At 36.7% G+C, this 15,947-nt stretch overlaps 1 protein-coding gene across 2 annotated transcripts in view; it reads right to left on the reverse strand.

The window, feature by feature from the left end:
- Window positions 1–3,838: 3,838 nt before the first annotated feature.
- The window catches only part of WASL (WASP like actin nucleation promoting factor), an 85,469-nt gene continuing 73,360 nt past the window's right edge, over window positions 3,839–15,947 (reverse strand). For both annotated transcript variants that reach the window (XM_044946835.2, XM_006060582.4), the window contains 2 exons: window positions 11,025–11,133; window positions 3,839–6,502 (listed from right to left, as the gene is read on the reverse strand). In XM_044946835.2, the coding sequence (XP_044802770.1) occupies window positions 6,441–6,502; window positions 11,025–11,133 (171 nt within the window). In that variant the 3' untranslated portion in view covers window positions 3,839–6,440. The remainder of the gene's footprint in view (window positions 6,503–11,024; window positions 11,134–15,947) is intronic.

The raw sequence follows: 15,947 nt of genomic DNA on the forward strand, positions 1-15,947 counted from the left end.
ATCCCTGGCTGAGGAACTAAAATCACACAAGTTGCATGGTATGGCATAAAAAATTAAATTAAAAAAAGAAACCAATTTTTAAAAATTTTTAAAAATTAAAAAATAAAAAATAATATGGTTTAGTACAGGGAATACAACTGGCCCTTCATCTTTTGATGCAAACCCCACAGAAACAGAGGGCTGACTGCAGTGACTCCTGTCAACAAGTTTTTGTTCTTCTGGGTTCTAGAAATCAAAGCAATGAAATGTCAAGTAAAAAGGATGCTGACAGGGCTCAGGTTGTAGAAGTTCTCTGTTTGTCGTTTAACTGGCATGAACCATGTCAGGCTGTCCCAGGCATGCTGGCTATAAACTGTGAGGCCCTAGTAGAGATTTTAAAGCATTCAACTGGCTCACAATCTACCTGAACTTTCTAAACAGCCTGAGGCAACAGGACCTTATAATCATGCTCTGTGGGATTTGGAGGCATTCATGCATGAAAACAAGACTATAATAGATCATTTAGAGGTGGCTTGGAAAGTAGTTATAGGATGAGGTTTATTAGACTCTCATAATTACTATTAATGTTACCTACATCACAACCTTCAGCAAATACCCACAGCAAAGTTTGGCAGTGTTTTTAAGAAACTTAAAAATTTTCTATCTGAATGGACTATATTGAGCCTTAGTTGAATACACAACTAAGAAGTTGGCCCTTCTACACTTACATCCTTGCTCAATAAACAAACAGAACTCAAATATTCTATTGCATCAGTTTTCCCCTAACTAGTTATTATCCTTCAAAATGGAGATTCGAACCCACTTAATTTTACTTGCTGAGTTTTCTCTCAATCCCAGTTTTAAAAACAATGGCTGGAGACACAAATTCTGTGTAGACAAACACACACAAAATTCTTTTCTATGCTCAGCCTCCTTAGACTCCCACTCATTAAAAAAAAAGAAGGTTTCTTTTTAGGCCTGGAAGCTGATTTAAGGACCCAAGTTGTCAAATAGACAACTACAGAATTGAGACGTTATGTTTTGTTGATTTCCCTAAAGTTTACTGGACATGATAATGTCTTTTCCCTTCACTTAATTTCTTTCAACACCACAAATACTAAATATTTTATTTTCCTGTCCCCTTTACAGCAAAGGTGAAGTACATGCAACCTAGTTAGAATTCTCCTGTCTCAACAATGAGAAGCAAAAAGTTGGATTTCAAGTGTCCAGTTTGTCCTTGTGCTCCTTGGAAGAACTCCTGGTCTATAAATTGACAGTACAGCTGTTGGCTGATAATTAGGCAGAAAGATTAATACATTCTCAAAGTAATTTTCTGTCAGGCCTTTGACCATAAGGGTTTATAAAATACTTATGTTTAAATAAAGGCAATGCACATTTACACGAAACTAATAAAAAGAATTTGGATGTAGAATAAAAACCTCAATTTGTTTTCAACTCAGTACTCAATGACAGAAGGTGTCCTGTGCTGACTAAATGCTTGGACAATGTAGGGTGACTGCCATCACTGAGCCAAGATACCATCACATGCTTCAGAGTCAGGGGCTGGCTTGTCAAAGCCAGCCTGCTTTACTAGGCAAAGATGGGAACAGGATGCTAGAGGCTTTTATCAACATCAAGTTGACATGTGAGAAAGGGTGAAATTTGTAGCCATAAATCTTGCAGAAACAAAGTAAATCTGCAATCTATCCACAACTTAAGAAAAACAGTGAAAACAAGAATAAAACAGTATTATGGTATATGGGAAAAAGCAACTGATTTAGTAGTCAGATCTGGCTTCTACTATTAATATTTGGCTCTAATGGGCCTCAAGCAAGTCCCTCAACTACCCCAGACATGCTCTCATCCAGGATATGAGTATATGCTTGATATAACTTCGATGGTCTCCCAAGTGTTTTTCAGTTGTGACATAAGTATTTTAGATTTAAGGAAGGACAGGATCAGAGACTATTGTTATATTTTAATGCCCATGATATATTTAATAATCAGTTTAAATAAGGAGATACTGATGCTGGCCTTGATGAAAATCCTCAAACATCTAGCAAGAACTATGATAAGAATGAATTTAGGTCAAGACATGGCAACCAAATTCAAGATTAAAAAATGCCAATATGACACGTGGAACTTCAATTTCCATAATGCAATTTGATACTGCTAAAACTGTAGTTCTTAACCAATTTTTAAAAAGTCCTTACTAAGGATAAGAAAATTTTGCAGTTGTTAAAAAATTAAGAGTACTTCAAATTTATCAGAAATGCCCCAATATGCAAACACCTAAGCTAGAAACCACCTATAAGCTACTGTTATATTTTACTCAAAGTAATTGTTATTCATATCTTGACTGATCTTGACAGTGGTACATATGGCTGGTTTAGATTTACATTGGACTTGTGTAAAACGTAATACTATGTATGTATCAGTAGATTGATCACTGGTGCAAATTAACATTTCTTTTTTAGTGAGTTGAGTGATAGTCACTCAGTTGTGTCCAACTCTTTGCAACTCCATGGACTGTAGCCTGCCAAGCTCCTCTGTCCATGGAATTCTTCAGGCAAGAATATTGGAGTGGGTTGCCATTTCCCTCTCTGGCAATCTTCCCAATCCAGGGATTGAACATGGGTCTCCTGCATTGCAGGGAGATTCTTTACCATCTGAGCCATCAGGCAAGCCTGATCACTGGTATAAATTAAAAAAAAAAAAAAAAAGTTTAAGCTGTTGTTGATTTATCCAGATTTTTTATTTATAAATCCAAAATTTTCAATGGGTTCCCTCATGGCAAAGGAAGATGCCATGCAGCACATACAAAAGATACAGACAGTCTTAACATTAACTGCAAAGTAAGTTCCCCATCATATTCGTAAGAGCCAGGTTATTATGCCTTTTTCTAGTGGCTTCACTAAAAAGCACACTTAAAGGAAAAAAATCTAAGAATAAAAGAACAAGAGATTACAAAAAGTATGCTGTTTTGGAGGTATGATGTGACAGTGTCAGTAAGGTAAGTGTCCTAAGTAAAATGTCCATAAAGAATTTTCCATTGTACTGTAATAGGCCTTTTCCCTATAGTTCTCCTTTAAGAACTCCATTTCTAAAGCAGAGTAAGTAATTTCAGGAATTTCTTCATTAAATAGATAAATATAATATGACAAAAGCAATTCTAAGGCACTTCTCTCTTTAAAAAACTTTTTAAAAGTGTGGTTAACACATTCTTAAGGGTTCACATTTGTACAACAGAAACAAATTTGTAAAAGGACATAACATTATGGAAAATGTTTAAATGTGACTAATGCTTTTAGAAGGCATTTTGTAGCATCCTACACAACAGATTCCACAACTCAGCTTAATCTTCAGACACCCACTTGTGCCCGGGTCAGTAGAACGGAAAATTCTACTTATCAAAAACTGAATTTCCTGTTTAAAAGTAAGCACCACCTTTGATAGCAAAGCTCTTTAAGTTCCTTCCACACGAACTACTGTATTTGGCTTTTACTGAAACTACCAGTAAACTCCACTATCACTCTGATTTAGGAAAGCGCAACATTTTCGGTGTGCACAAGTTCCAATGTGACCTTGCAATGTGAACACTCTGTATACCACAGCAGTGGCTCCTGGAGGGACAGCTGGGCAGCTGTCACGTTTCCCGGCAGAACAGGGTGTAACATTCTTTTGCTCACCAAGTTTATTTAATGGCACACTCCAACTCTCAGGGCATGCAGTTGGCTGAAAACTTTAACCATTTCCATTCACTGCTGTGAATCCATTATTAAACAGTTTGAATTTTTTTTTTTTTTGCCCATTTTAATCTCTTAACAATAAACAAATGAAAACACACTATTTTATACTATTTGGGTCAAATTAATTTTATTATGCTCCATGATGAATTGCCACCAGTGCAACATCCTATTCACTATACATTTCAAAAAAAAAAAAAAAATTCACATACTAAACAAAATTTCAGTTGATAAATGGAAATGAATGATTGAAAGTCTTTATGAATCTCATACATACAATATGTGGCTAGCTGAAATTGTCTATCACATAGCATTTAGATATAAAAAGCCTCATGCTAGTTTGTTAAACGCGAAGGCTATCAGACAATCATTTAGCTGGAGTGCATGTGGGAAGCTCTCAGACGACGCACAGGTATTGTGCTGTCCACAGTGCGAGGTGGTGGAGGACTGAAAACATGCAACCTTTACATCTACAGTGGATTTAGTCTTCATGCCTGGACTGAATCCCACAGCTGCTGTGTTTCAACCAATATTAATTTAGACTTTGTGCAACAACAAAAGTCTTTTTTTTTTGTCCTTTAAGAAGAAAGAATAAACTCAATTACCATTGGCAAATTTTATAGCCATCTCACATGTTTAGAATTGTGTTTCCAATTCGAAGATTTGATATCCTCTGCTCAGAGCAGCTCCTGATAAATCTTTATCATAACAAAGTTAGCTAGAAAACCCTGCATTCCTTGCCCCAAAGTGAACAGATATCTTAAATTGGCATTAAAGACATTTCCAAGATATTGTAAAAAAAATTTATATAATGTCTAAAAGAAAGAAACAAAAAGGAAAACGATCAATATTATTTAAAATAATTAAAACGTTCTATTTACCATTTGCACAAATTCCTAATTTTACTGGTTAGTTGTTGTCCAGCCTCATCCACACCAGACCCACAGAGATTAAGCCACAAAAAAAAAAAAAAAAGTAAGCAGAAAAAGGTTTTTAGCAGCAGAGGGCACTGTTTTTTTGCAAGAAACAAAAAGTCTAGAATCTTTCCCATGAGCTTAAATTATTCCTGCAAAGTAGGTAACATTCTCTGAATAACTTAACTATTGTACTGCACCACTTACTGCTTTCAGCAACAAAACCTTTTAAATTATTTCTCATGATAACTAGATGCATGATCACTAGAGATTATGTGATAACTGGTTAAAATTCAAGCCACATCTTGCAGGTCCAGCCTGTCAAGATCATGCCAATAACTAGATTTTGGTCGGTACAATTATAGAGAGCTTAATTTTTAGTCGGATATTGTAACTATAGTAATGAAATACATTTGGAACTACATTCTGTATATGACTCAATGTGAGAAAAATAGGTGTCTGTATTTAAATCAGATCATTTTTCTACCTAAAATGTAAAGTAGGCAGGTATGATAATTAATGCTATATATATGAAACAATCACCCTTAGGCAGACTAGTGTACTGTAGAGAGGCAAGGAAACCCTAATTTTAACACATCATGTAGCATATATAACAAATATGCAGGTTGTAAAGTTTTATTTTTGCTTTTTAAAAATCTATCATTGGGTTTTGTGTTCCAAGAAATTTGACATTGGGACCACCAATCTTTTAAGAAAAAGGTAACCCTTCACCTGACATTTGACAAAAGCCTTGAGAAATTATCAAAATTAAAAAAAAAAAAACACCCAGCATATTATAGTTTCACTATTACAGGGTATATACCTTTGCCAACTAGGTAAGATTTCTATGGTTGGTATTTCTGAATGATCTCAATTCATACAGACTGCAAAATAAAAATACTTAATCCTACTTCATTTTTATGTTCTGAATTTTTTATAGTAAATTAATCAAATACCACAATGTATAGCCTCCTTCAGTTCATGTAGTATGGAATTATATCTAAGATCCCCTAAACTTTAACATCTTAACTTTTCTTTCAGAATAATACCAAAAATACTTTTTAAAAATTTTTGCCAAAAAGAGCCTGCCACATTTACTATAACACAAAAATAACCTCAGTCAAGTATTAGGGATGCAAGGGCTCCTTATGATTCCAGCCTCCAAATACCAGATCTGTACAACAACAGGCAATACTGCTGTAAGAGGTGTGTTACTCATTTTCCCAACTAGCATCTCTGTAGTGATTTTACGTAGAGCATATTGCTAAAATTTGAGAACTTGCATCAGTGTAGTGAAGTCTAGAGAACTGTGCAATGTATCAGTTTCAACATTCATGTGGCATGTGTTCAAAAAGAAGGGGCTAAATAAACTAAGGTTTGCATCACTTAAAAAAGAATGTAGTGCTATACTAGATTTTAATAAGAAAATTTAGGTACAGAAAAAGTAGGGTATGAAAATAGTGTTTTCCTTCTGGCATTGTAACTAAATTACATTAAGGTTTTTGTCAGTCTCACATATAATATTTAAACTCCCTTGTTGATGGAATGAAAAACACTCACGAATCAAGTGAGCATCCTGGTGTAAACGTGCACACAGTCACAGGGAGTAGCTTTGCAGAGGATTATGACAAACCCTTACAGATTAAATGAGGTATTGCACAGATTAATTAAAAAAAAGCAAAAAGGCAACAAAAATATACAGCAAATTGGTAGAACATTTACATGATAATTTTACAGAATCCATAGACAGAAAGTAGTGTTTAGTATTTCACCTTAAAAATATATATATATAATATATAGATCAGTCTTCCCATTCATCATCATCCTCAAAATCTTCATCATCATCTTCATCCTCATCTTCATCTAGAAGAGAATCAGTAAGACAATTAAAACATACACATAAATAAAATGACATGACATAATTCTTGCTATTCAACTTCTAAAATACAACCTGGAGGAATCCAGTTACTAAAATGGTTTAAAATGAATCAATAAAATACATCTAAAGAGTATTTGATTGTGAGCTGAAGATTAGGAGTAAGAAGACTTGGATTCTTCTAGTTCCTTAATCTCTACGGAACCAGTTTCAACCTGTGCTTCCTTATGTGTAAAATCACATGAGTTGATCTCTCTGAATCAACAGGGCTTCCCTGGTGGCTCAGATGGTAAAGAATCAGCCCACAATGCAGGTGACCCGGTTCAATCCCTGGGTTGGGAAGACCCCCTGGAGAAGTAAATGGTTACCCATTCCACTATTCTTTCCTGGAGAATTCCATGCAGGGAGGAGCCTGGTGGGTTACAGACTATGGGGTTGCAAAGAATCAGACTGGGCAACTAAAACTTCACTTTCTCTGAATCAACACACATATCAAAGAAAAGCTGTAAAAAATATATACTTGTACATTGTTTAGCTGATTTCAGTTGTAATTCCAGTGACAGGTAGGAACCGCATCAGCAGTAAGCCATAAATAGGAAACAGAGTAGGCACCCCAATACCCAATCTCCTTTTCTACCCTGATTCTCTTTTGAACCCACTGGCACTGCTCTTTTCCAGTCACCAAGGACCTACTATCACTAAAAGTGAACTTGAACATGAAAGTCGCTCAGTCGTGTCCGACTCTTTGCGACCCCATAGACTATACAGTCCATGGAATTCTCCAGGTCAGAGTACTGGAGTGGGTAGCCTTTCCCTTCTCTTAAAGCTAAAGCTAAATTCTCTGTTCTCAGTTTTGTGACCCATCACGCCCATCTGACCCAGATGATCACCACATTCTCCTTCAAACTTCTTCCCCTGACTTCTAAGATACCACATTCGCCAGTCCTCCAAACTCTATTAGACTTTCTCTTCTCTGTTTATACCCACTTCTTTGATGATCTCATCCAGTTCTGTTCCTTTAAATACCATGTACCTAATGACATGCAGATTTATATTAACAGTTCACATCTCTCCCCTGAATTTGACTCATAACCAAATGCCTACTCAACATCTACTTTTAAATTTTTAGTAAGTATCTCAAATTTAATACATACAGAATCAAATTCCTATCTTTCCTTCCAAACTTGCTTCTCCTAAATCTGTCTCCATTCTATTAATGAAAACTTCACTTTCAGTTGCTCAGGTCAAAAACCTCAGACTCATCCATCACTCCTTTTTTCACAAACCTTGTTTTCAATCCATCAACAAACCCAATGTTATCCACATTCAAAGTATAACTAGTATCCAACCACTTCTCAGGAGCTACCAATCTGATTCAAAGCTGCATCATCTCCTGCTTGGATCACTGCCACTCATTACCCTGCTAAGAACCTTCCAGTGGCTTCCCACCACATTCATGGCCTCCAAAGCCTTACTCTCGGCTTCCTGCCACCTCTCATGCTATGCTATGCTAAATCACTTCAGTCGTGTCCAACTCTGTGTGACCCCATAGACAGCAGCCCACCAGGCTCCCCCGTCCCTGGGATTCTCCAGGCAACAACACTGGAGTGGGTTGCCATTTCCTTCTCCAATGCATGAAAGTGAAAAGTGAAAGTGAAGTCGCTCAGTCGTGTCCCACTCTCAGCGACCCCATGGACTGCAGCCTACCAGGCTCCTCCGTCTATGGGATTTTCCAGGCAAGACTACTGGAGTGGGGTGCCATTGCCTTCTCCGGCCACCTCTCATACTACTTCCTTATTTTTTTCTTCCTTATTCTTCTTTCTCTTTCTTCCTTATTCTTCTTCTTGTTCCACCCCTACTGACCTTGGCACTGTTCCTCAACCTCAGGGAGTTTTTACTGGCTGTACATACTTTCCTGTTTTCTACATGGTTTACTCCCTGAACTCCTTTGAGTCTTTTCTCAAATGATATCTTAGGTAAGCCTCATTATCCTATGATAAATGAAATTCTCTCTCACAGTCTGTTAGTCTTTTCCCTTTTCTGCTTACTTTCTGTCCTTAGTACATATCACTATTTAAAGTACATATTTTCTAATTTGTTTTATTTATTGTCTCTCTCATTCTCACTGGAATGCATGCTCCATAAAGGCAGGGATTTTTATTTTTTTCTTATTATCTCACAATAAATACTTGTGGACTGAATTAGCCTATTCCATCTTTTTAGCACAGTATAGAAATAAAAATGCCTATTTAAGGAAAACAAATGTTGCTAAAGGATCGTAGACATCCACATCCTTACAGGGAAATAAACAAAGAAAACAACATTTATTGAGCACCTACTATGTGCTCAGCAACCTTCTGGTTATTTGCATAATAATTTTCTATTCATATCAATCATCTGATTTATGAATTCTCTCCATGTAACAAACTGGAGAACTGAGGTCCACCACAGAGAATAAATAATAGATTTAATAAGAACAAAGATCTGCTTCTAGTACATCATGCTCTTCAGTAAATCTCCACCATTACCGTAGCAAAACCCATATTCTTTCTCTCTTTCAAAAATGATACTCATTTAATGGTGGTGTGCATATGTTTAATAACCACAAGTACAAACTATTTTATGCAAATAATGTTTTGGGAAAAAACAAAAAAGAGAAAACAAAAAACTAGGGTTCTTTAGCAAACCCCAGAAACAATACAATTTATCTCATTTCTCAGTCCCAATTCTTACAAATCAGGGAAACCTAAATTTCTTAAGTTACAAGAATGTCTCAGGAATGAGATACAGGAATGTCAAGTCTTTTTTTTTTTTTTTTTAATTTTATTTTATTTTTAAACTTTACATAACTGTATTAGATTTGCCAAATATCAAAATTAATCCGCCACAGGTATACATGTGTTCCCCATCCTGAACCCTCCTCCCTCCTCCCTCCCCATTCCATCCCTCTGGGTTGTCCCAGTGCACCAGCCCCAAGCATCCAGTATCGTGCATCGAACCTGGACTGGTGACTCATTTCATACATGATATTTTACATGTTTCAATGCCATTCTCCCCAATCTTCCCACCCTCTCCCTCTCCCACAGAGTCCAAAAGACTGTTCTATACATCAGTGTCTCTTTTGCTGTCTCGTACACAGGGTTATTGTTACCATCTTTCTAAATTCCATATATATGCGTTAGTATACTGTATTGGTGTTTTTCTTTCTGGCTTACTTCACTCTGTATAATAGGCTCCAGTTTCATCCACCTCATTATATGACAAACCCACAGCAAACATTATCCTCAATGGTGAAAAACTGAAAGCATTTCCTCTAAAGTCAGGAACAAGACAAGGGTGCCCACTTTCACCATTACTATTCAACATAGTTTTGGAAGTTTTGGCCACAGCAATCAGAACAGAAAAAGAAATAAAAGGAATCCAAATTGGAAAAGAAGAAGTAAAGCTCTCACTGTTTGCAGATGACATGATCCTCTACATAGAAAACCCTAAAGACTCCACCAGAAAATTACTAGAACTAATCAATGACTATAGTAAAGTTGCAGGATATAAAATCAACACACAGAAATCCCTTGCATTCCTATACACTAATAATGAGAAAACAGAAAGAGAAATTAAGGAAACAATTCCATTCACCATTGCAACGGAAAGAATAAAATACTTAGGGATATATCTACCTAAAGAATCTAAAGACCTATATATAGAAAACTATAAAACACTGGTGAAAGAAATCAAAGAGGACACTAACAGATGGAGAAATATACCATGTACATGGATTGGAAGAATCAATGTAGTGAAAATGAGTATACTACCCAAAGCAATCTATAGATTCAATGCAATCCCTATCAAGCTACCAACAGCATTCTTTACAGAGCTAGAACAAATAATTTCACAATTTGTATGGAAAAACAAAAAACCTCGAATAGCCAAAGCGATCTTGAGAAAGAAGAATGGAACTGGAGGAATCAACCTACCTGACTTCAGGCTCTACTACAAAGCCACAGTTATCAAGACAGTATGGTACTGGCACAAAGACAGAAATATAGATCAATGGAACAAAATAGAAAGGCCAGAGATAAATCCACGCACATATGGACACCTTATCTTCGACAAAGCAGGCAAGAATATACAATGGATTAAAGACAATCTCTTTAACAAGTGGTGCTGGGAACTCTGGTCAACCACTTGTAAAAGAATGAAACTAGAACACTTTCAAGTCTTTTTTAAGAAGTTGTTTGCCAGGCATTCTATTAATACTTCTGGTTTGGGAAACAAAACTGCCATTTTTGCCAAAACTGTTCTTCCAATTTATGGTTATGACATGGCCTCCATTAAGCTTCAAACAGACTAGTCACAGTGACAACGTCTTAAAATAAGTCTGAGAACCTATATCAATAAGTTATTCAGTAGCAGGAAGAAAATCTAGAAAAGACTGTCATAGAATAAAAAGAGAAACAGAACTTCAAATATTCAAATTTATTAACTATATATATACACATGCAAATATACCTGAAGAATGAATGGCTTTGCTCCTCTTCTGCATCACTTCCATTAATGCACCTACAATTCCTGAAGTGGGTGCAGGTGCTGGTGGCGTAGACTCTGGGGCATCAGTTACCTTGGAAAAGAAAGTCAGCAAAACTGAGTAATACATCCTAATCAAGAAGTCTCTCTCTCCAGAAAATCTTTCTCTCTTACAATCACTTCATTATTTTAAAACAAAATACAACCAAAAAAGCAAACAATCAAGCCCAGGATAGGATTAACTGAATTAAGAAAAAACAAAAAAAAAACAAAATTGCTGCTTTAGAAGACTTATGTAAGATATATTTTCCATTTTTAATGTATAGGCCATCAACAGATTTCCAAATTTAGATTAAAAATCAAAAGTTTTGCTACTTGCCCTTGAAGTTGGGTTACTTCTGTTTATTCTAATACACAAAACCTGGGCTGATAAGAAACTTTAAAACAGTTATCAAAGGATATTTTATAAAACTGAGGACATATTTAGATTCCTAGAGTTACTAGGTGAGAAGCACACTTCAAGATATCTAAGAGCATTTAAAGAGACTTACATTTTCCTGAAAAATTCAACTCTGCTAATAAGCTTTATAATTTTAAATATTATATTTAATATAAAGTTATAATGTATAACTTAGAAGGCAATGGCACCCCACTCCAGTACTCTTGCTTGGAAAATCCCATGGACGGAGGAGCCTGTTAGGCTGCACTCCATGGGGTCGCTAACTAAGAGTTCGACACGACTGAGTGACTTCACTTTCACTTTTCACTTTCATGCATTGGAGAAGGAAATGGCAACCCCTCCAGTGTTCTTGCCTGGAGAATCCCAGGGATGGGGGAGCCTAGTGGGCTGCCGTCTATGGGGTCGCACAGAGTCGGACACGACTGAAGTGACTTAGCATAGCATAGCATATAATGTATAAATATGTATAATATGTATACATACATATTCAAAATATGTATAATAGACAATATATATACTATAATTCAAAATTAACCTTCCTTCTCATGTATGTGAAACTTCTCTTTAAGGAGATCAGATGGGTAGCCTTCAAAATGTACCTCACAGGGCAACTAACTTTCCCCAACTAAAGTACTGTTTACTTTATCTAATACAAACTACATTTGGGGGAAAAAAATCAATATTAAAGGGTCTCATTAAAGAGACTTACAGACTTAGAAAATGAACTTATGGATGCTGGGGAACGTGACGGTTAGGGACTTTGGGAAGGCCATGTACACACTGCTATATTTAAAATGCATAACCAACAAAGACCTATTGTACAGCACATGAAACTCTGCTCAATGTTATTTGCCAGTTTGGATGGGAGCGGGGCTTGGGGGAGAATGGATACATGTATAAGCATGGCTGAGTCCCTTTGCTGTTCGTCTGAAACTACTATAACATTGTTAATCAACTATACCCCAATACAAAATAAAAAGTTTTTTTTTTTTTTAAAACCCTATCAGTAAAGGGTCTCATTAAAACAGAAAAAAAAGGATCTTATTAAAATCGAATTTCTATATAAAATAATCCCTGATTTCAACACTCCCTACTCTTTCCAACCCCATGGACTGTACAGTCATGGAATTCTCCAGGCCAGAATACTGGAGTGGGTAGCCTTTTCCTTCTCCAGGGGATCTTCCCAACCCAGGGATCAAACCCAGGTCTTCTGCATTGCAAGTGGAATTCTTTACCAGCTGAGCCACAAGGGAAGCCCCATTAAAAAAGAGACTACAGGAAATCTATAGAAACTAAGGGGAAAAAAATACAATTTAGAAAGTACTGCTCTCTGTGCACTTTGATTAAAATAAGTAGTCATTTATACAAAATACTCATTTTGTTAATTTTGTCCCTGATAGTATCCACAGAAAAGTATGTTATTGGTATAATTAAAAATGAAATAGCACAGCTATACTAAAAAAATTACACACATACACATAGCTACCCTTGAATAACATGAGTTTGAATCGCATGGGTCCACTAATATGCAGATTTTTTTCAATAAATATATTGGGACATTTTTTAAAGATCTTCTACATCTGAAAAAACTTAACAGATGAATCATATTGCCCAAATACATGAGAAGAAAAAGTTAGACATGTCATGAATGCATAAAACATATGTAGATACAGGTCTACTTTACCATTTACTACCATAAAGTATACACAAATCTACTGTAAGAAGTTAAAATTTATTAAAGCTTATGCACACACAGGAACTTTGGGAAATCCTACATACATGGCACCATTCCCTGTTAACAGAAATGTAAATAAATGTAAAGATGCAGTTTTAAATTATAACTGCATAAGATTAATTGCAGTGCACACTGTACTACTGCCCTAATTTTGCAGACACCTTCTGTCGCTAATTCAGTGAGCCAAGCATGAGTATCGACTTGAAACTCCTTGTGATTCTACTAGTGTGAGCACTTTGTCTCCCTAGTAAACTGTGTATCGCAGTAAAAAGTGATCTCTTGCAGTTCTCATGTATTTTTCATTGGATTGAGTGCAATACTGCAATCCTTGAATAAAACCATGGGACCCATATGAAGTGCCACTGGTGATGCTAGAAGTGCTCCAAAGAAGGGGAGTAAGTCATGACATTACAAGAAAAAGCTGAATTGTGTGATATGTTCTATAGAATGAGGTTTGCAGCTGCCCACCAATTAAGGATAAATGAATCCAGCATTAAGGATCATAATGAAAAAAGAACAAGAAATTCATGAAGCTATCACTGCAGTTAGGTGTAGACCAACTCCTTCTTTTCCTACTCCTCCTCCTCAGCCTACTCAGTGTGAAGACAACAATGATGAAGACCCCTGTGATGATCCACTTTCACTTAAGAAGTAGAAGTAATCATCATGCCATCATCATGCAGAGTTCCAAAGAATAGCAAGGAGAGATAAGAGAGCCTTCTTCACTGATCAATGCAAAGAAATAGAGAAAACAACAGAATGGGAAAGACTAGAGGTCTCTTCAAGAAAACTAGAGATACCAAGGGAGCTTTTCATGCAAAGATGGGCACAATCAAGGACAGAAATGGTATGGACCAAACAGAAGCAGAAGATATTATGAAGAGGTGGCAAGAATACACAGTACTATACAAAAAAGATCTTAATGACCCAGATAACCACAATGGTGTGCTCACTCACCTAGAGCCAGACATCCTGGAATGCAAAGTCAAGAGGGCCTTAGGAAGCATCACTACGAAAAAAGCTAGTGGGGGTGATGGAATTCCAGTTGACTTATTTCAAATCCTAAAAGATGATGCTGTGAAAGTACTGCACTCAATATGCCAACAAATTTGGAAAACTCAGCAGTGGCCACAGGACTGGAAAAGATCAGTTTTCATTCCAGTCCTAAACAGAGGCAATGCCAAAGAATGCTCAAACTACCGCACAATTGCACTCATCTCACATACTAGCAAAGTAATGCTCAAAATTCTCAAAGCTAGACTTCAACAGTATGTGAACCATGAACTTCCAAATGTTCAAGTTGGATTTAGAAAATGCAGAGGAACCCGATATCAAATTGCCAACATCCATTGGATCATCGAAAAAGTAAGAGAGTTCCAGAAAAACATCTACTTCTGCTTTATTGACTACGCCAAAGCCACTGACTGTGTGGATCACAACAAACTGAAAATTCTTAAAGAGATGGAAGTACCAGATCACCTGTCCTGCCTCCTCAGAAATCTGTATGCAGGTCAAGAAGCAACTGTTAGAACCAGACATGGAACAACAGACTGGCTGCAAATTGGGAAAGGAGTATGTCAAAGCTGTACATTGTCACCTTGCTTATTTAACTTATATGCAGTGTACATCATCCAAAATGCAGAGCTGGACGAAGCACAAGCTGGAATCAAGACTGCCAGAAGAAATATCAATAACCTCAGATATGCAGATGATACGACCCTTATGGCAGAAAGTGAAGAGGAACTAAAAAGCCTCTGGATGAAAGTCAAAGAGGAGACTGAAAAACTCAACATTCAAAAAACAAAGATCATGGCATCTGGTTCCATCACTTCATGGCAAATTGATGTGGAAACAATGGAAACAGTGACAGATTTTATTTTTGGGGGGCTCCAAAATCACTGCAGATGGTGGCTGCAGCTACAAAATTAACGCCTGCTCCTTGGAAGAAAAGCTATGACCAACTTAGACAGCATATTAAAAAGCAGAGACATTACTTTGTCAACAAAGGTCCGTCTAGTCAAAGCTATGGTTTTTCTAGTAGTCATGTATGGATGTGAGAGTTGGACTATAAAGAAAGCTGAGCGCAGAAGAACTGATGCTTTTGAACCGTGGTGTTGGGGAAGACTACTAAGAGTCCCTTGGACAGCAAGGAGATCAAACCAATCAATCCTAAAGGAAATCAGTCCTGAATATTCATTGGAAAGACTGATGTTGAAGCTGAAACTTCAATATTTTGACCACCTGATACTCATTGGAAAAGATCCTGATGCTGGGAAAGACTGAAGACAGGAGGAGAAGGGGATGACAGAGGATGTGATGGTTTGATGACATCACCAACTCGATGGACATGAGTTGAGCAAGCTCCGGGAGTTGGTGATGGACAAGAAGCCTGGCGTGCTGCACTCCATGGGGCTGCAAAGAGTTGGACTGAGTGACTGAACTGAACTGATCATGCCATACAGTTAATAAAATAAACTTACCTGTTGTGTAAGTGTGCCTTTTTGTGAAAATCTAATAACTACATGGTGAGAACTGTATGAAATATTTTCATATCAACATTGCCTAAGTATTCATCATGTAGGACACAGTGTACAAGATTACACCATATTATATCACCTTACAGTATGCCTCTCTCCTAACTGGAGAAACCGTGTAGCTGTCTATCATAGGTAAGCGGTTTTAAAAAAAAACCCAACAAAAAAACAATGTTTCC

This window comes from Bubalus bubalis, chromosome 8 (assembly GCF_019923935.1).
Source record: "Bubalus bubalis isolate 160015118507 breed Murrah chromosome 8, NDDB_SH_1, whole genome shotgun sequence".
Classification (NCBI taxonomy): domain Eukaryota; kingdom Metazoa; phylum Chordata; class Mammalia; order Artiodactyla; family Bovidae; genus Bubalus; species Bubalus bubalis.